General features: G+C 37.8%; 2 protein-coding genes and 1 long non-coding RNA gene across 3 annotated transcripts; 2 read left to right on the top strand and 1 right to left on the bottom strand.

Annotated features, from left to right (window-relative positions):
- Positions 1-1559: 1559 nt before the first annotated feature.
- Positions 1560-9425, bottom strand: LOC118567255 (tumor necrosis factor receptor superfamily member 4-like). The gene is made up of 6 exons (XM_036151944.1): positions 9407-9425; positions 2724-2783; positions 2445-2561; positions 2089-2223; positions 1942-2008; positions 1560-1820 (listed from the first exon to the last, which is right to left on the bottom strand). Exons 1-6 carry the CDS (start codon positions 9423-9425, stop codon positions 1709-1711), a joined length of 510 nt encoding a protein of 169 aa, XP_036007837.1. The 3' UTR covers positions 1560-1708.
- Positions 9426-9805: 380 nt separating this feature from the next.
- On the top strand, positions 9806-13392 carry LOC110369181. The gene is made up of 3 exons (XR_002428786.2): positions 9806-9866; positions 12793-12931; positions 13078-13392. It is a non-coding gene; the product is annotated as an uncharacterized LOC110369181 (long non-coding RNA).
- A 4620-nt stretch (positions 13393-18012) lies between these two features.
- On the top strand, positions 18013-21058 carry si:ch73-361p23.3 (tumor necrosis factor receptor superfamily member 4). The gene is made up of 7 exons (XM_012873282.3): positions 18013-18887; positions 19051-19167; positions 19377-19511; positions 19593-19659; positions 19781-20043; positions 20126-20230; positions 20670-21058. The coding sequence occupies exons 1-7, from the start codon at positions 18806-18808 to the stop codon at positions 20750-20752; spliced, it is 852 nt and encodes a 283-aa protein (XP_012728736.2). The 5' UTR covers positions 18013-18805; the 3' UTR covers positions 20753-21058.
- Positions 21059-21376: the final 318 nt, after the last annotated feature.

Below are 21376 nucleotides of genomic sequence, written 5' to 3' on the forward strand. Positions count from 1 at the left end.
GGACTGAGCCTTCACTTCCATTCCTTTTCAACCCTTTCTGTGGCCTTGCCCTGATCCTAACCCTAAACCTAGCCTTTACCAGTATGTACCTAGCCCTAACTTAAACCTAAATGACACCTCAGTCCTAGACCTAAACCCTAGCCTAGAAGAAAAGAGAGGACCAAGAAAACATCCTCACTTTATATGAAAGTCCTCACTTTACTAGTAAAATATGAAAAATATGATCTTACTCAAAAGTACAAATACACAATAATACTAAAGAAGACAAGTCTGAAAATACTTCAGGTTGTCTACAATGATGTACGGAGAGCACTTCTGCAAAGACAGTGAGGATGCAGTGCAAGTGTTTGTGAAAGCAGGAGTCAACACTCTGCAGACTGTGCTGAGAAACCTCATGCAAAAGTTTATATATCATCTAAAGAAATCTGAGAATGACATTATCATGGCATCAGAAAACCCACGGTTGAACTCTGATTAATACCATTTGCAGCTGTGAAGACACTGGTACAGTGGCCTTCTGTTAAAAACAAACTATTTTCATATGATTGCTGATATTTCTGTTGTATGCTTGTCTGTTAACCAGTACACCCGACTCTAAAATAATCTAACAGAGTGGGGTTGTGTTCAACTCGGACATGACCCCCCCGCATCACACACACACAAAAAACAATAATACAGTATCTATCAATGTGTTTCTCTTTATTACCAACAACTTCTCAATTTATTTCAATAACTTGCCAACTTAAAATAGCTTCTCAATTTTAATGCTTTGAAAACAGTTGCAATAAGAAGAGAAATGAAAATATTGGTAAAACACTGAGCTAATTTTGTATCAACCAAACACTTATGGTAGCTACTGCTATCAGTTCAAGTAAGCGTAATTTTTTTTATTTTATTCTTGAATTTCCTGTCCATATCCATCCATCCGTCCATGATTGAGAGCTTGAGAAGTTTTTTTTATTCCTGGTTTTGGGCTCAATCTGTAATTTATTTGGCCTTGAAAATATTGTCTGAGACCGGTTGGAAACACTGTAGTTTTTTCAAATATAGAACATTACTGCCTTTGATCTTCTTTGCAAATGCAAATCACAAAAAAAAAACAACACAGAAAATAATTAAACTCAATTTGAATTACTGTAAAAGCAACAGAAGTGATAAGAGCATAGCTGCACACTTGCCATCTCAGGTAAAAAACAAAAACAAAACACCTTATTTAATTACAGCAAATTCTTGATGCACTTGAATGTTACAATACAGGTGATTTTGAACAAACGACATTTGGAGGACTTAAAAGATTTATATGAAACTGCTCCGATGATGACTCTCTGACATATCACATGAGGATTTGGCTTCAAAGGAAAGCTTCACCTTAGGGCTCGGGGTAGAGTATCCACAACTGGCCTCTGACACAAAGAATCCTTGGCTGCATTATAAATGTAAGTATGATCAATAAAAACATTTAGGACCCATTTTATTATGAAACTGGATTAATTCACAATGACTAAATATTACCAAAGATCCAAAAATAACGACTTCATCGTTCAACAAAATGCATAGCATTGTAGACATTTACTACAATAGTGATTATATTGCTTGATTCTGAGTTAAAAAGGATAACCATCTGTACAGCAGAGAGGCTGCAAACATGCTAGCAGCTTATCCCAGTATAGAGACTGAATGAGCTGCCTCTGCTCGGTCCAAGGTGACTTTATATGTTGATTGACGTGGGGGATGTAGTGGTGTGACCACCATTCAGCTCCTCATTACAGATGACATCAGAGGTCTCAGTTCCAGCCTTTTTAATGCCTGGGGATTTACAGCTGGGATAAAATAGAGAAGAATACAACAACTTGTTTTAGTTAAATGTGTGCGTGAGATTTACGTGTAAAACAGTGAACATTTACATAATTGAAGCAGATGGAGAAGAAAAATAGGTCATACTCTTTCCATTTTTGACAGGATGAATCAATATCTGTGCTGAAATATCCTTCTTCACATCTTGAGCAAACTGGCAGTAGAAAAATATTTTTTTTTTAGCCTTTGACTTGGATAATAAGAGCTAAAATCTTGTTATATTCTATACTTTACCTCCATCTTTAAGTCCAGATCCTTTGTCACATTTACAGATGGCATAATCACTTGAGTGGTGAACAAATCCTTCACGGCATCCACATACTGTGTCGGTATACTTGGTGCAGTTCTCTTTGACAAAACTCCCTGATTCTGTAAATCAAAACAAAAAAAAAACTCTGATTTCAAAGATTTCAACTATAGACCCGTTGTTTTTATTTACAAAAAGTACTTCAAAGTAACTAAAGAGCAGAAGACTCTCAAATTCCTGTCAATATTCACTTCATTTTCAGATCTATTGATTCAGTGGATTCATCGGTTGCTGTTTATGGAACAGGTTTTTCAGTACATCTTAGACAAGCGTTGACTCCTACCTTCATCACAACTTGTACATGCACTACAGCTTCTACTAGATTTCGCTGTTGCCTGAAAATATCCATCCTCGCACGGCACACATTCTGTTCTTCCTCGAGATTCAACCACTCGCTCACCTACATATGTCACATGGTGGAAGAAAAACAACACTTTAATAATGATTTAAAAAAAAAAATACTAAATCACTGCAGGAAAATTACTAATTTAAAATACAGCATTACACAGAAGAAGGAGAAGTTTTTAAAACTCTAAAATAACCAAAAGGTTATTTTTCTCACCTTTATTGCAAGATAGCGCATCCGACTGAACAATGATTTTGTTAAGCGTCAAAAGGAATACTAGAACTGCAAGCAGTTATTAACGGGTTCCAAGCCCACGCACCGCCCCCTTTGAGCATATTCCTGGACTTCAGCATTCAACACCCTCATCCAAGCCCACCTATGCCGCGCCCCCATTGAGCATGTTCCTGGACTTTAGCGTTCAACACCCTCATCCCACAGCATCTGGTGGAAAAACTGGAACATCTGGGCTTCAGTACACCCCTCAACACTTCCTCACCTCCTGACCGCTGTCAGTCCGGGTCTGACAGACCACCTCTGATGTCATCACCCTCAGCACGGGCTCCCCCTAGGGCTGCGTCTGCAGCCCCCTGTTGTTTACTCTGATGACACACGACTGCACTCCCAGGTTCACCCCCAATCACATCATGAAGTTCGCAGATGACACAAACTCATCAACAGCTCAGCTGTGGAGGTGGTTAGCAGCACCAAATTCATCAGGGTGCACATCACGGACAACCTCACCTGCTCTGTGAACACCACATCTGGTGAGGAGGGCACAGAAGCGCTTGTACTTCCTGTGGAGGATGAGGAGAGCCCAACTGCCCCCGCCCATCCTCACAACCCTCTACACAAGTACCATAAGAGAGCATTCTGACCAGCTGTCTCTCTGTGTGGTCTCGAGGCGGCAGCACGTCCGACTGGTGGAAAACAACGGTTGTCAAGCTTCTGAAGTTTGCGCACGACACCACTCTCATGGGATTTATCTCTGATGGTGACGAGTCCGCCTACAGGTGGGAGGGTGACCATCTGGTGACCTGGTGCAGGGAGAACAACTTAGAACTCAACGCTGTAAAAATAGTGGAGATGGTTGTGGACTTCAGGAAGAACTCAGCCCCAGCTACCCCAACACCCTCTGTGACTATATATAATATATTTCAGTCGTCAGTCAAGTCAAGTTATGTTGCAAGTTCAGTTGTTTTTTTTCTTTTCTTTGTTCAGTGGTTTGTGTTGTTACCACTGGCAAGTTCATGTCAGTAAGAAGAATGAAGTTTGTCAATGGAGGTTCAGTTCTGCTTGGGGCACAGGCTCGCCATGTCCTTTCAGAGAGAATCCATGGAATCTGATCCAGTAGTCTGATCCAGCTTTTTGATCAGCAACAACAAAAAAACCTAGCCTGCACACGATAATATTATTATTGCATTCAGCTAAATAAACTCACTTTATCAATTTTTACAGCATTGTTTTTTCTTCATTCCTCACATTTCCATTGCAATGTTTTACATGCACTTTAAAAAAAATTCCCAACTCAAAACACCGGAATCATCTTTAACCCATGTAAAACAAAAATATAAAATCCTTTTTAATTATGAAACTATGACCTGTAATTTAACAAATTACAGCATAGGTTTTTTTAATCCTCTTCCAAGTCTTTGTAAATCATGAGATGAAATACAGTTATCACCTTACCAAAGAGCATGAAATCCTTCTACATCCAATACTCTCCATCATCCATTGTATGGACGAAACCCAGCGCTGAACACAGAGAAATGTCGGACTGGATCAAATACTGCGTGTGTGATGGGTTCAAGTACCTCGCTCAACGTAGGAATTTACACATGTACAGCCTCAAGCTATTTAACTAAGATGTAAACGAGGTTTAAAATGTGTACTGTTTAGTTTGATATTAATGAACAGTCATAATTTTAATTTACATGTAGTATGTTTGAACTAGAAGAATTAACAGTGGGATGTTGATAAACTGACTGTATATTTGTATTGTAGTGCTGAACCATAGATTTACTTCTGAGTCAGTTAGCTTACAGTTAGTTGACCTCCACGCAGATTTGGCTCTGAAGGAACAGTCTGTTAAGAGTGATCCTATATATATATATATATATATATATATATATATATATATATATAAATATTAGTGCTGTCAAACGATTAAAAATTTTAATTGTGATTAATCCTATGATGTCGATAGTTAACTCGAGATTAATCGCAAATTAATTGCATATTTTATCCTTTTATTTCTGAAAGTGTAATAGCCTATTTGGGCATTTTAATATGCAATTTTGCAATAAATGACACTAATAAAATACATGCTTGTACAAAAAATATTTTTGTTATTTTTCAAGCACTTTTCAGAATTGGTATGAAAACATCCTGGTGCCAAATGTTAAACTCTGGACTATAATGGCTATATGAGTAATCATGATACCCTGATGTTTACACCATGTGTAAACAAATGTGTAAATACCTGTTTTCATGCCGATATATTTTTTTTTTGCCTCTTAAACAAAAGGTATTATGCATACATATAAATTATTAAAAATTGAACATTTCGATAAAGTCATAAGTTTTGTTCATTTCTTCACTCTCTCTCTCACACACACACACACACATCTAATTCTGAGCTTTCACACCAACAACAATAATTTCTTTGAATATTTTTGCTTGCTGTTTCTATCCATATTCATAGAGTTTAAGCCTGGAAAAAGGTTTTAAATCTCCAGGTCATTCCAGCCTTACACTTTGCTTGCAACTGGGCAGGAGCTTAATACCCTGAATGAGACTGTTTAGCAACTGTTAGTAACTCCAGGTCCTTCGTTTGGAAACGTGATTCATCCCTGGGTTGTCAAATACAGAGACAACAAATTAATAAGCATTAAAGAACGGTTTATGGGTTGGGTTTCTGCAATGTTATCAACGTGTAAAAGCTCATCTTCAGAACCAATCTCTGCTTAAAATGGTGATCTGCACCAAGTAATCTACTTTCAGCAGTTATCACCGGTTATTGCACCGTAAACTGCAGAAAATACGTGCAGAGTTGCTCTGTCTGCCTTTACTACCGTCGGCTCCTATGGCGGAGGGATATTTCAGCTGGATACACTCAAATGTAGTGCAGGCAGGCCACTTAATAACCCCTATTTCGTCACTTATTTAAGACCCCAAATAAGCGATTTCACTTTCAGAAACCTGCCCAAAAAAAACGCAACCCGTGACTCATGAAATTTAGAAGCGCTTTTAGAAAAAAGAAGCCCAAAGTCGCGTGTGTCCGATGTGTGTGTGTTTGTAGAGATCCATTCATGATCAAATGCGGTCCTCTGCTGGAATTTTTTAAAGCATTAGTGTAAATATATATAATATATATATATATATATATATATATATATATATATATATATATAGATAGATAGATAGATAGATAGATAGATATGGATACATGGATACATACATGGATACATACAAAATTATTGAAGTGGACATCTAAGTTTTAATTGAATACCCCTTACTTAGACTATTAATGGTAAGAGTTGTTGTAGTTGCAAAAACAAGCCACGAGATGGAGCCCTTGCTTCATTTTCTGAAAAGCTCTTTACAATAGGTTTTTGTCAAACTATCTAAATAAATATTTATTTTAAATCAACGGTTTGCTCTAAAATTCTGAAAATATTCATGAATGTCCAAGAGTGTTTTATCTAACCACACAATTTTTTTGATGGTCATTAAAAAAATGGATTCAGAGAAAGAAAAAATTAAACTTTATAATCTTGTATCATTAATTTTTAAAATCTTGTAAATTGGTCAAAATCGCCTGGATTTTTATCAAACTGAAAGACATGGTTATTCTGGCTGTGCTTTACAGATAGAGGCCATTTTTATTGGCATTGACCAATATTTGTGGAAAATACATTGATTTCTCCATTTTACAAACTTTTAAAAAAACAGAGTGTGCAACTTTCAAAAACTGGAATACATGCAGTGAGAGAATTGTTGCACCTTATTCAAGGAATACATCCTTAAAATCTGAGCTTGTTACACCACACAAGTGATTTTAGGTGAATTTTTGAAGTTTTCAAGTTTTTTTCACACTTTTGGAAATAGGCCCCGCCCACTTGTTTCAATCATTACCATATTTAATACTTTAGTTAAGGGCAATGTCTAGAAGGGAATGAAGAAGGTTTTGTAAAAATCCGATCAGCCATTCTTGCATAGTAGATTTCTTGACATCACAGCGCCCCCTAGTGATGGACGATCCTCAAATGCGGGTCATATGTGCAAAATCTTATTTGGACTATGGGTTATGAAGGACATGTCAAAATCTGTTATGGTTTTAGAATAATCAGCAATTACATTTAGAGCTAGCTCGCTAACAATCACTTATTTTAGCGTTACTTTTCGAAAAAGTCAAAATTCAAAAATCCGCCGCGATAACTTTTTTTATTTGTCCATGACACACTTATATATAAAGTTTTGTGCGGATTGCACAAAAAATGTTGGAGGAGTTTAACAAGAAAGGTTTAACCTTTGTAGCCATGTAGCGCGAAAACTAGCTGGGAAACGAAGAGTGTGCCAATTCTCTTTATTTTGCAGAATCATCCAATAAACAAAGTGCCATCAAGTTTTTGAGTGTAGGACCAGTAGTTTGGTGGTTACAGGCGTAAACGCATTGTCCTTTATTATAGCGCCCCCTAGTTGTTGAGGGGTCTGAATTTTTGGGTTTGAGTAGCGGTGCACATTCTGTACTTGGATACCTGATTCAATGGATTCGTTACAAATCCGCATGGGCCGCCCAACGCGTTTTAGCGGAGAATAATAATTACCCGTAATAATAATAATAATAATAATAATAATAAATAATTTAAAAACACTAGAAAAACAATAGGGTTCTCTGCTCACAGAGCAGACGAACGGCATAGCCGTTCGCCTGCGCTGCGGGCTTGGAACCCTAATGAGCAGATTGCACAGAACCATTTTAGTTCTTGTCTTTCTCAGTGGTTCCACGAAGTTTACAAATATATTATGATTTCAGACATCCTTTAACTCCAACATCATTGTGTGACGGAAACGCACATCGACGATCTGAGTCAGATCTGGGCCTACAGAACAGCTGACTATCTTGGAGTGTATACTATTGAACTGGCTGCCATTGCACTAGCTGTAAAGTGGTTACTTCTCAATGATTATGGGGAAATAAAAAAAGTTATTGTTGCATCTGCCAGTCAAGCCGCATTATTGAGCATTAAATCATTTAAATCTTGTAGAGGTGATCTAGTGTTTAAAACACATCACATATTATTCCACATAAGTAGTAAAAATGTTTATGTTAGGTTTGTATGGATTCCAGCACATGTAGGTGGAAAAGGTGATGAAGCGGCAGATATTTTAGTCAAACACGACATCAAGACGGTTGTGGTCAACTTAAAGATCACTTTGAGCAAAACTGAAAATCTTTCAGCATAACAAAGTCCTTAAGATATGGTGGGAACTATGGGAAAATGAAGATAAAGGAAGGCATTAACTTAGAGACTTGCCAGTTGATGCTGCACATCGTATTTTGTTTATCAGAACTTCTGGTTTACATGCAACAGTGTGTTAAATGGCACAAGAAAGAAGATACATCTAGGTAAAAAACCTGAGTGAAGTTGCCCCCCCCACCCTCTTCAAATCAGACGAAATTGGTGTCAAACGTTTGTGCTACGTTTGTGCTGGTTTGTGCAGCAAAAATTTTCGTTTGTGCCGCTATCATTTTAAAGATATAAACAAATGTTTTTAGAGGTCATCAAAGGTCAACCAGCCCCCCCCCCCCCACCTTCTTCAAATTAGACGAAATTGATGTCAATCAACTCAACTCCGTTTGTGCTGGTTTGTGCAGCAAAAATTTTCGTTTGTGCTGCTTTCGTTTTGAAGATATTAATGAAAAGGCAAAGGTCAAAAGGTCAAACAGCCCCCCCACCTTCTTCAAATTAGACAAAATTGGTGTCAAATGTTTGTGCTACGTTTGTGCTGGTTTGTGCAGCAAAAATGTTCGTTTGTGCCGCTATCATTTTAAAGATATAAACAAATGTTTTTAGAGGTCATCAAAGGTCAACCAGCCCCCCCACCTTCTTCAAATTAGACGAAATTGATGTCAATCAACTCAACTCCGTTTGTGCTGGTTTGTACAGCAAAATTTTTTGTTTGTGCCGCTTTCATTTTAAAGGAGAAGTCCGGTCAACGAGGAAAAATCAGGGGATCATTAGCTATACCTAAAATTAAACGTTCGTGGTGATTTAATGAATTTAGGGTTTATCAATAAGAAAATAAAAGCATAAATTGTCGTCTCAATCACTGTATATGGGCAATAATGGCGGAGTGATACGACACACTCTGAAAGGATGCTCACTGTTGTGAAGCCCTCTTATTTTATGTGACTTTGGTCTAATTTTTTTTACAGTCGCTTGTAAATTTCATGAGTTGCGGGTTACAGGTTTCTTTGGGCCTGTTTCTGAAAATGAAGTTGCTTGTTTTGGCTCTAAACTAAGTGACGTTGAAATATCCCTCCGCCTCATAACATGTTGCAGCTCATCCTGACAGGAGCAGAGTGAACTCAGAAGGAGCCGATCTGGCCGTATTTTCTGCAGTTTACGGTTGCAATAACTGATGATAACTGCTGAAAGTAGATTAGGCGGTGCAGATCACCATTTTGAGCAGAGATTGGTTCTAAAGATGAGTTTTTACTCCCTGATAACATTGCAGAACCCAACCCATAAAACGTATTTAATGCTTATTTGTTGTCTTTTTATGTCTCTAAAATGTAAAATTAGTATTAATTTAAATTGAAATGCTTAATATCATGTCTATCTTTGTATAAGGGGTTAAAACATAGTTTGGCATGAAAATGGATATTTACTTACAAGGGGACAGATAGGGCATTGGGACTTGCTCTACAGCCAATACCGCGACCTGACGTCACAAACTGGGAGGAGGCAGTACTGTTCTTCACCAAGGTGGCTGCCCCCATAAAAGGACCGTAAAATGAAAATGACTCTTAATTAAAAAGCTTATCATTTATTGAACAGTATGTAATATTCTTATATTTACAGTACTTTCAGCAGTTTGAATTCTGATTTTGACCAGCGGGGAAGAGCAGACTAAGGGGGGTTTAAGAAGAGGTGTTGGCAGGTGTACTGAGTCCTGGATAATTAGAAACGACAGGTGGAACTAAAGAGGAGGTGGAGTGTGAGCTGGGCTGCATGAGAGGTGAAAGTTCTAAAAAGTTCATGGGGAGACAGGGAGGTCATAAACTGCCTCATGTCAAGTACTCAGCACTACTATCATTTTAATGATATTAATAAGTTGTAGAGGTCATCAAAGGTCAGTAAACATCTGTTCATGCTGAAAATGTGAATTTCATACAAATTATAAGTTGCTAACCTATGAATAACAATAATTTAATTTTAACCTGGAAAAAAATGATAGCGGCACAAACGAACATTTTTGCTGCACAAACCAGCACAAACGTAGCACAAACGTTTGACACCACTTTTGTCTAATTTGAAGAAGGTGGGGGGGCTGGTTGACCTTTTGACCTTTACCTTTTCATTAATATCTTCAAAACGAAAGCAGCACAAACGAAACTTTTTGCTGCACAAACCAGCACAAACGGAGTTGAGTTGATTGACATCAATTTCGTCTAATTTGAAGAAGGTGGGGGGGCTGGTTGACCTTTGATGACCTCTAAAAACATTTGTTTATATCTTTTAAATGCACAAACGAAAATTTTTGCTGCACAAACCAGCACAAACGTAGCACAAACGTTTGACACCAATTTCGTCTGATTTGAAGAGGGTGGTGGGGGGGGGGGGGGGGGCAACTTCACTCAGGTCCTTAAAAAAGCTTCTGTAAAAACTGAGTTATGTACCCCACTGGCACTTTGTGTGATCATTGTTTTATGATTAATGTTCTTGATGTCTCTTGAATAGATTGTCGATCTGTATTTCTTGTAATTTTCAGTATTTTCAATGTTTTGAAGACAAAAAAGATGGCAGCCTCTATTAAAAAAAAAGCCTTAACAAATGGGTTTGGCATAGGGTTGGGCTTAGGCAAACTACTAAACGAAATATCATCTACACTTCTTTAAATTATATCATGGGAATTTTATGCATACTTTTGCTAGAAATGTCATAGAAATGTAAAGAATTGCAGTTCCTGTCTTCAAATGTTTCATTTCCCTCTTTCCAAGTTCGGCAGATGGATATAGTAGAGCAAATGGAACGCACCCTGCTTTTGGTCAGAGAGAACACGTGACACTGAGACCTTCAGTGAAACTAATAAATGAAAGCTTGTCTATCTCCACTGAACGAGGATTACAAATATATTATGTAAATGTTTTGCTAGAGATATCAGAAAATGCATATAACTGTGGGTGTTTTGCTTAAATGTTGTTGTCATATGTACTGGAATCTCGGTGATGTTTGGTGGCTTACGTAGGAAATGTCACTTCCTCACATCTTTCTGAGAAAAACCTCTGCGAAACTAATAAAGGAAAGGTTATTTAATATCACTGAACAAAGATTATGAATCTAATATCCATACGTCTCGCTAGAAATTTGATAAAAATGCATATGAACTCAGTTGTTTTGCTTAAATGTTTATTTTTAATTACAGACCCCTCGTATTTCTAAGTAGGAGAACTTGAACAATCAGTGGTTGAAAAATAATAATATTTCTTTTGCTCCACTGTAGTTAAGATAAGATAAGTCTCGTGTCCACCCCAGATTCATAGTAACCCTGATCCATTCCCCACACTGTGCCTACATAATGCAAGAATCAACATTGCTTGCAAAAAAAAATGATTAAAGCTATAGTTGGTAATCCTGTTCAACAGCACTTTTTATTATACTGGGTAAAATCGCCCTTCCGTCCCGAAAGAAGTCAGTTCATTATGTATTTAAAAAAAGGAGGTTTAAAAATTGTTTTTATCTCTGTGGGAGCTTCTATGCATCCATTTAGCTTAGCGGTTAGCCGTTCATTGTAGCTCCGCTGCTCTCACTGTATACTTTGAACATGGTTGAGAGTCGCAAGAAGCAAACCACGTTCATGTCTGAAAGAAGAGGAAGGCCTCAGCAGAAAGAAATAAGACCAGAGTGGATTTGGCTGATTTTTTTTCAGGAGCGGTAGAGCGAGGTAAGAGACGGTACATGAGATTTTATCATGCCTAACAGGAAAGGGGACGATTGCAACAGCTGTTGCAACCATCCCCCCTAATATAAATCAGACCACATAAGGTCTTTTCATCAGTGTTTTTCTTAAATAAACAGCTCATCAGGTTAGAGAAGGAACAGGTGGTTTAAAGTATGTGTCTGTGTCTGTGCATGCATGCATGCATGCATGTGTCTGTGCCTTTTTAAAACCATGTGTTTATCTGCTGAGGAGGATGCAGTGAATGGTCTAATCATATAAAAACAAATATAATACTAACGAATGCATGTACCAACAATTGAGAAAATAGAAGTTAATTGGCTCACAAATTGTCCCATTCCTCCTGAAAGCCGATTGTATTATATTTATATACTTTTGAATCTTTGACATCAGCATATAAGGCCTACTCATCATATATATATATATATATATATATATATATATATATATATATATATATACACAGAGAGAGAGAGAGAGAGAGAGAGAGAGAGAGAGAGAGAGAGAGAAAGAGAGAGAGAGAGATACCCGATTAAAGCCAATAACACTGCAATATAATTATCATAGATTTTTTAAATAAAAAAAATATAAAATACAATGCATAACTATTTATTAACAGTGAAATAGATTATATTGCATATTGCCACCATGCCCAAGCAATGTTGCAAATGTTCCCGGGCCCGGAGTGGGTTGCATTCAGATGCGAATTGTGAAAAATATACTTTCTTAAGTCAACTTTGGATTCGGAATTAGAAAAACTTTATTAATTCCACAGAGGGACATTCAATGCAGCAACCCAGCCAAACATGCCGTACACAGAAAAACAGACAAGCAGACAAGTATGTGCTACAACCTTTCATACACAATAGTCGGATATGCCAACAAGACTACGATGACTATTGCATAGAGGGAAGAATATTATCACAGGAGCACAAGACAAAATCAGAGCAATGTATGACTCCTAGAAAACACAATTTAAATGATTTTGACTATTAACAGACAGATGTAAGTTTATTGCATAAAAATGTGGTTTGTCTAATCCAAACCATCTCTGACTAAAAAATGTTTGTAACTGTCCCTGCTCTCCCCTACTTTGCAGCAAGCATTGATTGCAGCGCTCCCAACTGGATCCCTACGTCCTCAACTCCTGACACAGGAAATGCAAATACTGTGGGGGATAACTTTGGCACGACACCTGAACACAATCAAAACTGACTCCCGGATCTCTAACTCAGAAGGTCGGATTAATCTCATCAGCCAGACATAGAATGCATGCTGTTTACTTTTCACGCAAACAGTAATTACATGTTTTTATGTGCTTTTGTAAGGCCAGGAGGCGCTAAGAGCACTCAGCTTTGAGGTTATGTGGTTCTGATCTCTGTAGTTTCAGGTTTCTGTGTAAATAAAACTACAAGGACGATTTGGACTTCCCAATTACCTAAAGAACAACTCAATGCTGTGCCTCTGTCTATGGGTTGGAGATTTAATCAGAAGAGGAAGACAATGAAGAAAATAAAACGTAAGTAGGCTATTCTATGCCTGTTGCCTGTTTGACTTTCCCAGATGTTAAAAAAATTAAAAACATTACACGACTAAATAAAATCATAAGTTAACTCACATGCTGCATTAAAAAACAATGAGTACACAATGCTTGAAAACACCAAGTTATTATTTTTGTTATTATAACTTTATATAATTGGTTTTAAGTATATGAAAGTCATGCTTATTAAGATGTTAGACAATAAAAAGGTTTTTTCTTACTGACGTTGTATGCTTGTTAATGCCTGATTCATATCTGTTTAAATACATATCTATAGTATTTTTTCCCCCCATATTACAAGTGTTACCAAGTGGACTTGCTTAGTTTTTTTCTTCAGATTAACATATTCTGCTTAGTTAACAGATAAGCTTAGGCTAACCTCATTCTTCCAGATATAGGTTGCAGCTGTCGTAAACATAATTCAAAACACATCCTGTTCATAGAGGTATGACTGACTTCACATCGAAAATTGTGTGAATGAGCTGGAAAAAAAAGTCAGAAGGGAACTGGTTTAAAGAAATAGATTTTATGTGGAGGACATATATAGTTTTTATTTCTTTAAATGTCCATATCCAGTGATACACTATGATGTTAAATATTTCAACCACAATATCATACCAATACCTTAATTTGTCTAATCCTTTATCTTGGGTCAAAAACACTAAATACTGTGAGGTTCAATATAGGTTCTTTAGTCTTATGGAGGCAGTGTCGAATATGTTTTTATAACATGCATATATTTGACTCAATGTTAACACGTTATCCGCAGTGCTAAAAAAAACTATTAGTTTCTTGGGCACTCGGACAGATTATGCATACAATCCCTTTCTTTCATTTGGCGTGTTTTCCCCCAAAACTAGCGGAATAAATCTTTGCAAAGCAGGGGCATTCTCAATCAAGGGTCTTAAATTACAAATTATGTGCTTGAGTCCCCAGAAAGACATCATCAGCAGTTTTTGTTGTTTCTACAAAACAAAAAAATGGTTTATGGGAAATTTTCTCTCAATGAGGATTCACAATGCTGCATTGATGAGACTTCAGTTTCTCAGAAGAATATGCGTTGCAACCACATTCATGTGCATCACATCGGTTTAGTCATTTTGGATGGACTAATGTCAGAGATGAATAGGGTTAGCACAAAACATATGTAATCGCCCATATAAGTTTTTATTGGTATAGAGAAGTATAGAATATCATACCAGTTTTTTGCAGAAATCTGACATTTTGCTTCTTCTAGCAAGAAAAACTGGTAAAAAGAATATAGTATATAGCAAAATTCCCACAAATGAAACCACATGAGTGTGCAGGAGCCAGAAATGCGCATAAGGGAGATTTAAAACTTGTGTAAATTTGCTACCCTAAGAACGACAAAGTTTGGTGAACCATCCCTCCAATTCAAAGTAATTACTTCAAGTATAGTATTTTACCCTTAGAGTGAAGTAACACTGAAGCAAAAACTCTGCTTGTTTAGGATTTAAGATATTTTTCAATCTTTCAGTAATTTCAATTTATCAATCAAAGAGTTGGTGACTCATCTCGTCTGTAACACATTCTCATTGCAACAAAAGTTCAAGCCTGAGTGGGGTTTGATGACATCAATTTGCTAAGAGGCATGCTAGTGTGTGGTTGTATATCTTGCAGGTTAATCGTGAACGTGTGGTTATTTCCATGTGTGCTCCAATTCAACGCATAGTCATGTTCTTACTGGCAAAACAACACAATCTTGCTGGGTTTCCGTTACCTAACCACAGTGTACTTTTTTTTCTCCTTGAAAAACAGAGGAAATGGTCCAGATAGAGGGTAGAAAATCTAACAAATACTTCTAAAGAGCAAGCTAATTACTGAAGATAGTATTTTGTTTCCATACAATAACTGAAAACATTGGAAAATACTCATTTGAATCTTAATGTTGCTATAATAGGCTATATTTTTATTACTTAATTTCAATCCCATTCCTATTAAAAAGCAAACAGCTTGCTATCACCTGTCTAGGGGTGGCCGGATCACAAGACAAAGATGATCCATCCTCATCGGACATCAAGAAGCCACAGCAGAAAGTTGAACGGTTAAAATGTTTTACTAACATGTTATTCGTTTAAGGTTTTTACATAGAGAGGAGGAGCTGTGTGTGACTTCAGGATGAGCTTTCAAACAACAAAAAAAGGAAACTAGTTGAAATGTTAATCAAACTGACCTAGAGACGGTAAATAAACAAAATGCCAACAACTTACCCCCCTGACTAAAATAAAGAGGAGAAAACTGGGACCAAACTAAAACAACAGTTCACCCCTACAATCTTCTGGATGATGCAAAGGCTCAGAGTAATTACAAGGGTGCACAGACAACAGTGAGATGAAATTATGGACTGTATGCATCCAGGTGACCAGTCTGCATCCACCAATCTTTTCGATCTACCAATCAAAAAACATGAAGCTGTTGCACAACTGGAAAACACATTCACTGACAGACTGCTGCACCTAAAATGAACAAAGGAGCATAATCACAGATTCTTCCTTCCAGCAGCTGTTGGACATCATAACCATCACTGCTCCCAACATACTCGATAAGTGTTTACATCCTTGCTGTTTTTGTAAAGATTTTTCCTTCTTTCATATAATATGTTGGTGTTAATACACATGCACGATTATAACATTTTTAAAACACCGTATTCATCAGCACATTTAATTAATCTGAGTAGGCTATTTTTTGATAATTATATAGTGTTGTTTCATATTCTGTCCCTAATTCTTACTCTGGTTTAGTGTTTTTACCTTTTTGTACATCTGTATGCTTCCATTTGCCTTTCACGTTGCTGCTGGTATGCCTGAATTTCCCCACAGAGGGGCAAAAGATTGTTTATTCCGTTTCTAGTTCTAAGCGCAATAACAGGTGCTCTGCTGAAAAGTTATACATTGCCAGTCCAAAGTTCGGAATTACCTTTGTCATTCAATGGCTTTACCTTATTTCTATGACATTCTACATTGCAGATACAACCCCTATAAGTTTAGTCACCTGAAATGGTTTTCCAACGGTCTTGAAAGAGTTCCCAGAGGTAGTTATAAAAATACAGACAAGCCATTGAATAAGACATTGAGTCCATACTTTTGACTGGTAAAGTACGGTGAAACTGTTTGCTTGAGTCTATCTATAGAAACTGTGTAACTCACAGTTGGGTGCATTTGAAACAAACTTATAGATTGACACGCTAAATATTGCACAACAGAATTTAAATTTAAGGGGCATAGCACAAGTTCCCGCATTTTTGGAGAAGTTTCCCCCCTCTGGCGACAAGTTGTTATGACATCAGTGTTGTGCACATGCATGGGAGAAGAGGAAAAGCATCTGCTGCTGCAACTGCACAGTTCTTTTGTTTAGAGGCGTGGTCATCTGAGGTAAGAAAGTTACAAATTTTGAAGTTAGCGCATGTTCTCTTGCTAGTGTGTCGATTACAGTGGAGACTGAACAAAGTAGCTAGATGAACGATCAGGTGCAGCGCGTCACACCCATGCACACGCCCAGATGGATCCGCCTAAAGAGACAACTGCAGTAAGGATAAGAAAATAAAAAATATTTAACTTCAAAACTTACACTATGCACCTTTAAACCCTTCGTTGTACAAGTGACTGTTTTTGGTAACTTCTGCACACTGCTTTTGGCCTCCTTCCTGTCCCTGAGTAAAGCTAAGAAACAAGTGTTCCTCACTCAGTCATTCAGAAGATATCAGCCCAGATCACAAATCCCACTACTGTGACCTTTTCCAATCAGGAGAGACCTGGGGTGCATCAGACTCTTCTTTTGCTCTGGATTCCAAAAAAATACCCTGCTGTCATCAGTGATCATCATAATCATCATCAATGATGATGATTGTGATGATGATGATGATGATGAGGAAGATGACAACAACCAGGACATTCCAGCCCCAAGTGACCGAGGCCTCTGTGCCAAGAATAAATGCATCCAGCCTGCAGTGGAGGTGCTTCAGGACAGTGGCAGTGAGAATTACAGTGAAGACAGTGAGGACGATGAGGATAATGGGCAGCGAGCACCACCCAGGAGCCAAGCAAACCCAGTAAGTCAGCATCAGGCCAACCACCTGGCACAAAGTTGACCTGTCCAATACTATGTCCTCTCCCCCCACTACCACAGCCATCTTTGCTGACAAATGTTTCACCAGCCGTAGGTTGGTGTGGTACCTTCTAGACCACAATTGCGGTACACAGGGTAAACACCTTCACTCAAGTCCATCAAGGAGATGGATGAAAAAGGCTCTCCCTCGTGATATTTGTGACTACAGTACCAGCGATGATGGCATACTGGCCATCGGGTGGAAGGACAACAAAATAGTCTGCCATCAACAGACATGATGGTGGAGCCAATGTCTTCAGTCATCAGATACTGCAGAGAGTCCAAGATGAAGGAGCCAGTGAGCTGTCCAGCTATCTTCAAAAGTTACAATGCCAACATGGGAGGCATTGATAAGAGTGACATGCTGGTACACCTCTACCACACCCACGTGAAGTCCAATAGGTGGTACCAGTTTCTGTTTGCATATCTCATTGATGTTAGTCTCACAAATGCATGGGTTGTGTACAGGCTGGATTCTAATCTCGGAAAGATTTCAGAATCCAGGTATTCAAGGGTGCCAGCAGCCAGATGATTTCCCCATCTAGTTCCAGAAGAAGTTAATCTTCATCTGTTGACAGCCGGACCACCATTGTTGATGTCCCTAAACCTATCCAGGGACACCAAATGAGGTTGCGCACTTTGATATATCCTTCTTCCATAACCCTGTGTATTGCCAAACTTTAGTACTTGCAAGTACTGCAGCACTAAAGGCAACATTCTCTTGTTAAATGTGGTCTGCAGGGTCTGCAAGGTCCACCTTTGCATGAACAGGGAGTGTAACTGCTTGATTAGATATCATGAAAAACAGCCCTAATAGTGTCTAAGGCGATACTGCGTATGTTGACAAATGTCTGTAAAGTCACTTCTGTTGTAGTGCTCTAAAAGTGATGTTCTAATGTTCAAACCTACATGTTCTATACACCTTATGTGTTTTCGTGATTTATTTTTATTATTTACACTTCTTGGATTTTTATTTACCACTTTTGGGCAAAGAACCTAATATGGTAACTTCCTTCAGTACAAATTTCTTAATGAAAGACATTTTTTTAAATGTCACACATTGAAGACACCGGACAAATGGCTAGAGGGGTCAAAACAAAACTAATAAATACAAACAAAGAGCAACACAGAGATCAACTATAACTACAGAAGAAAGGACTCAAAAAATCAGAAAATGAAAAAAAAAATGGAATAAACAAACTCTTTTAAAAGTAAGGGTTTTAAAACTGTCAATCATCAGAAATGCAAGAAAGAGCAAAATAATTTGCGCCTTGAGTTGTTTTGATATGTTGACTTTTCTTTAAAGGGGAAAGACTCCCACACCAGAAAAGATGAGTGAGATCATGAGTGGGTTCGCTTAAAACCAACACGTCTCAGAGTTTTCCTGTTTCAGTATCTCGTGTTGTCGAACTCAAAGCACCTCGTGGAACCACTGGCAAGGACTGAAATGGGTCTGTGCAATCTGCTCGTATTCCTTTGGACACTTAACAAAATCATTGTTCAGTCGGATGCGCTATCTTGCAATAAAGGTGAGAAAAATAACCCTTTGGATATTTTAGAGTTTTAAAAACTTCTCCTTCTTCTGTGTAATGCTGTATTCGTTTAAGTCATTTTATCTGCAGTGTTTTAAGTTTTGTTTTTTTTAAATCATTATTAAAGTGTTGTTTTTCTTCCACCATGTGACATATGTAGGTGAGCGAGTGGTTGAATCTCGAGGCAGAACACAATGTGTGCCGTGCGAGGATGGATATTTTCAGGCAACAGCGAAATCTACTAGAAGCTGTAGTGCATGTCTAAGGTGTGATGAAGGTAGGAGTCAACGCTTGTCTAAGATGTACTGAAAAACCTGTTCTATAAACAGCAACCGATGAATCCACTGAATCAATAGATCTGAAAATGATGTGAATATCTCTTATCTTATCTATTATCTCTTACTTTGAAGTACTTTTTGTAAATAAAAACAACGGGTCTATAGTTGAAATCTTACAATTCTGAGTTTTGTTTGTTTTGATTTGCAGAATCAGGGAGTTTTGTCAAAGTGAAGTGCACCAAGTATACCGACACAGTATGTGGATGCCGTGAAGGATTTGTTCAGTACTCGAGTGATTATGCCATCTGTAAATGTGACAAAGGATCTGGACTTAAAGATGGAGGTAAAGTATAGAATATAACAAGATTTTAGCTCTTATTATCCAAGTTAAAGGCTAAAAAAATATATATTTTTCTACTGCCAGTTTGCTCAAGATGTGAAGAAGGATATTTCAGCACAGATATTGATTCATCCTGTCAAAAATGGAAAGAGTATGACCTATTTTTCTTCTCCATCTGCTTCAATTATGTAAATGTTCACTGTTTTACACGTAAATCTCAGGCACACATATAACTAAAACAAGTTGCTGTATTCTTCTCTATTTTATCCCAGCTGCAAATCCGCAGGGATAAAAAAGGCTGGAACTGCGACCTCTGATGTCATCTGTAATGAGGAGCTGAATGGTGGTCACACCACTACATCCCCCGCGTCAATCAAAAAGGTTTTCCTCCCACTCTCAACAACACGTCGTCTACACGAGGGGGTTCAAACACAGAAGATACTTTCTAGCACCACCACAGCTCCTGTTAAACGCACCACTGTGAGAAACACAATGCAGCCCAGCTCCCCCAACTCAAACACTACCTACCACATAGGTAAGACACGTTTCTACCTTCTGTTACTCTCAGACCCAAAGGGGGATGTAATCTGTAGCCGGCCTGCCTCGTTGTGTTCCAGGAACGGCCATTCTCATTTTGGGGATTGTTGGACTGCTCGTGCTGACAGCAGTGACCTGCAAGCTGCATGTCACTCCCTGCTGGCGGACAAAACCTGCAGTACAGAGTAAGATAAAACTGTGGTTATAATGGTCTTAAATGATCTGATGTTAGGGAAAAAATACGTTTTTGACATAATATTAAGATCGAAGCCACCTTTATGTCCACGTTTTAAAACTGGCTGTAGCAAAGGAGTCTTGTCAGTGAATAAAGTCACTTTGGACAGAGCAGAGGCAGCTCATTCAGTCTTAATACTGGGATAAGATGCTAGCATGTTTGCAGCCTCTCTGTTTTACAGCTAATTATCCCTTTTAACTCATAAACAAGCAATATAATCACTATTTTAGTAAATGTCTACAATGCTATGCATTTTGTTGAACGATGAGGTCATTATTTTTGGATCATTTGGTACAATTTAGTCATTGTGAAATAATCCAGTGTGGTGATAAAATGGGTCCTAAATGTTTTTTTTATTTTTATTAATCATAATTACATTTCTAATGCAGCCAAGGATTCTTTGTGTCGGAGGCCAGTTGAGGAAAGCGGCGATAGCAGTGAGTCCTCCCTGAAACTCTACCCGGAGCCCTGAGGTGAAGCTTTCCTTTAGAAGCCAAATCCTCATGTGATATGTCAGAGAATCATCACCGGAGCAGATTGATATAAATCTTTTAAGTCCTGCTTATGTCGTTTGTTGCCTTTCAAACATGCATCAAAGTCACCTGTATTGTAACAGGTGCGTTTTCAACATATGCTCTGGTCAATATTTGACCTTAGTTTGTTCTGTTGTAAGACAATATAGGGTAATTAAAGTGCAAGAATTATACCTCACTTTTTAAAACTGTGAAACTATTCAAGGTAGACATTTACCTTCAACTGTTGTCATACCTTGCTGCTTGATGATGTTATTGCTAACACAACCAATTGGCTTTTTTCATAAAATGTACATCTGTGTAAACATCTGCGTGTTTACATGCATTTATATATATATATATATACATGCAGATGTATACACAGAAATGTTTACAGCATTTTTCATAAAGCGTCGGAGCTCTAAAAGGGTTAGGACAATTCTGAGAATTTTGAGTACTGGTTTTGAGTACTGGTAGTATTTTATAATTGCTGTATAATAGACACATTACAAGCAAAAACCATAGAATAACATGTGTCTCTCTTTTTTTTTACATCGTTTTTAACGCCTCTATGTTCTTTTTTG

The sequence above is a fragment of the Fundulus heteroclitus genome, chromosome 20, assembly GCF_011125445.2.
Source record: "Fundulus heteroclitus isolate FHET01 chromosome 20, MU-UCD_Fhet_4.1, whole genome shotgun sequence".
NCBI classification, from domain to species: domain Eukaryota; kingdom Metazoa; phylum Chordata; class Actinopteri; order Cyprinodontiformes; family Fundulidae; genus Fundulus; species Fundulus heteroclitus.

What these genes read in the sequence shown, in the direction of transcription:
- LOC118567255 (XM_036151944.1), bottom strand. An exon ending in ATGTACAAGTTGTGATGAAG is followed by an intron (nt 2,224 to 2,444) that starts GTAGGAGTCAAC and finishes TTTGATTTACAG; the next exon opens with AATCAGGGAGTTTTGTCAAA. An exon ending in ATCTGGACTTAAAGATGGAG is followed by an intron (nt 2,009 to 2,088) that starts GTAAAGTATAGA and finishes TTCTACTGCCAG; the next exon opens with TTTGCTCAAGATGTGAAGAA.
- si:ch73-361p23.3 (XM_012873282.3), top strand. Translation starts at nt 18,806, where the DNA reads ATGGGTCTGTGCAATCTGCTCGTATTCCTTTGGACACTTAACAAAATC. An exon ending in ATGTCTAAGGTGTGATGAAG is followed by an intron (nt 19,168 to 19,376) that starts GTAGGAGTCAAC and finishes TTTGATTTGCAG; the next exon opens with AATCAGGGAGTTTTGTCAAA. An exon ending in TCCTGTCAAAAATGGAAAGA is followed by an intron (nt 19,660 to 19,780) that starts GTATGACCTATT and finishes ATTTTATCCCAG; the next exon opens with CTGCAAATCCGCAGGGATAA.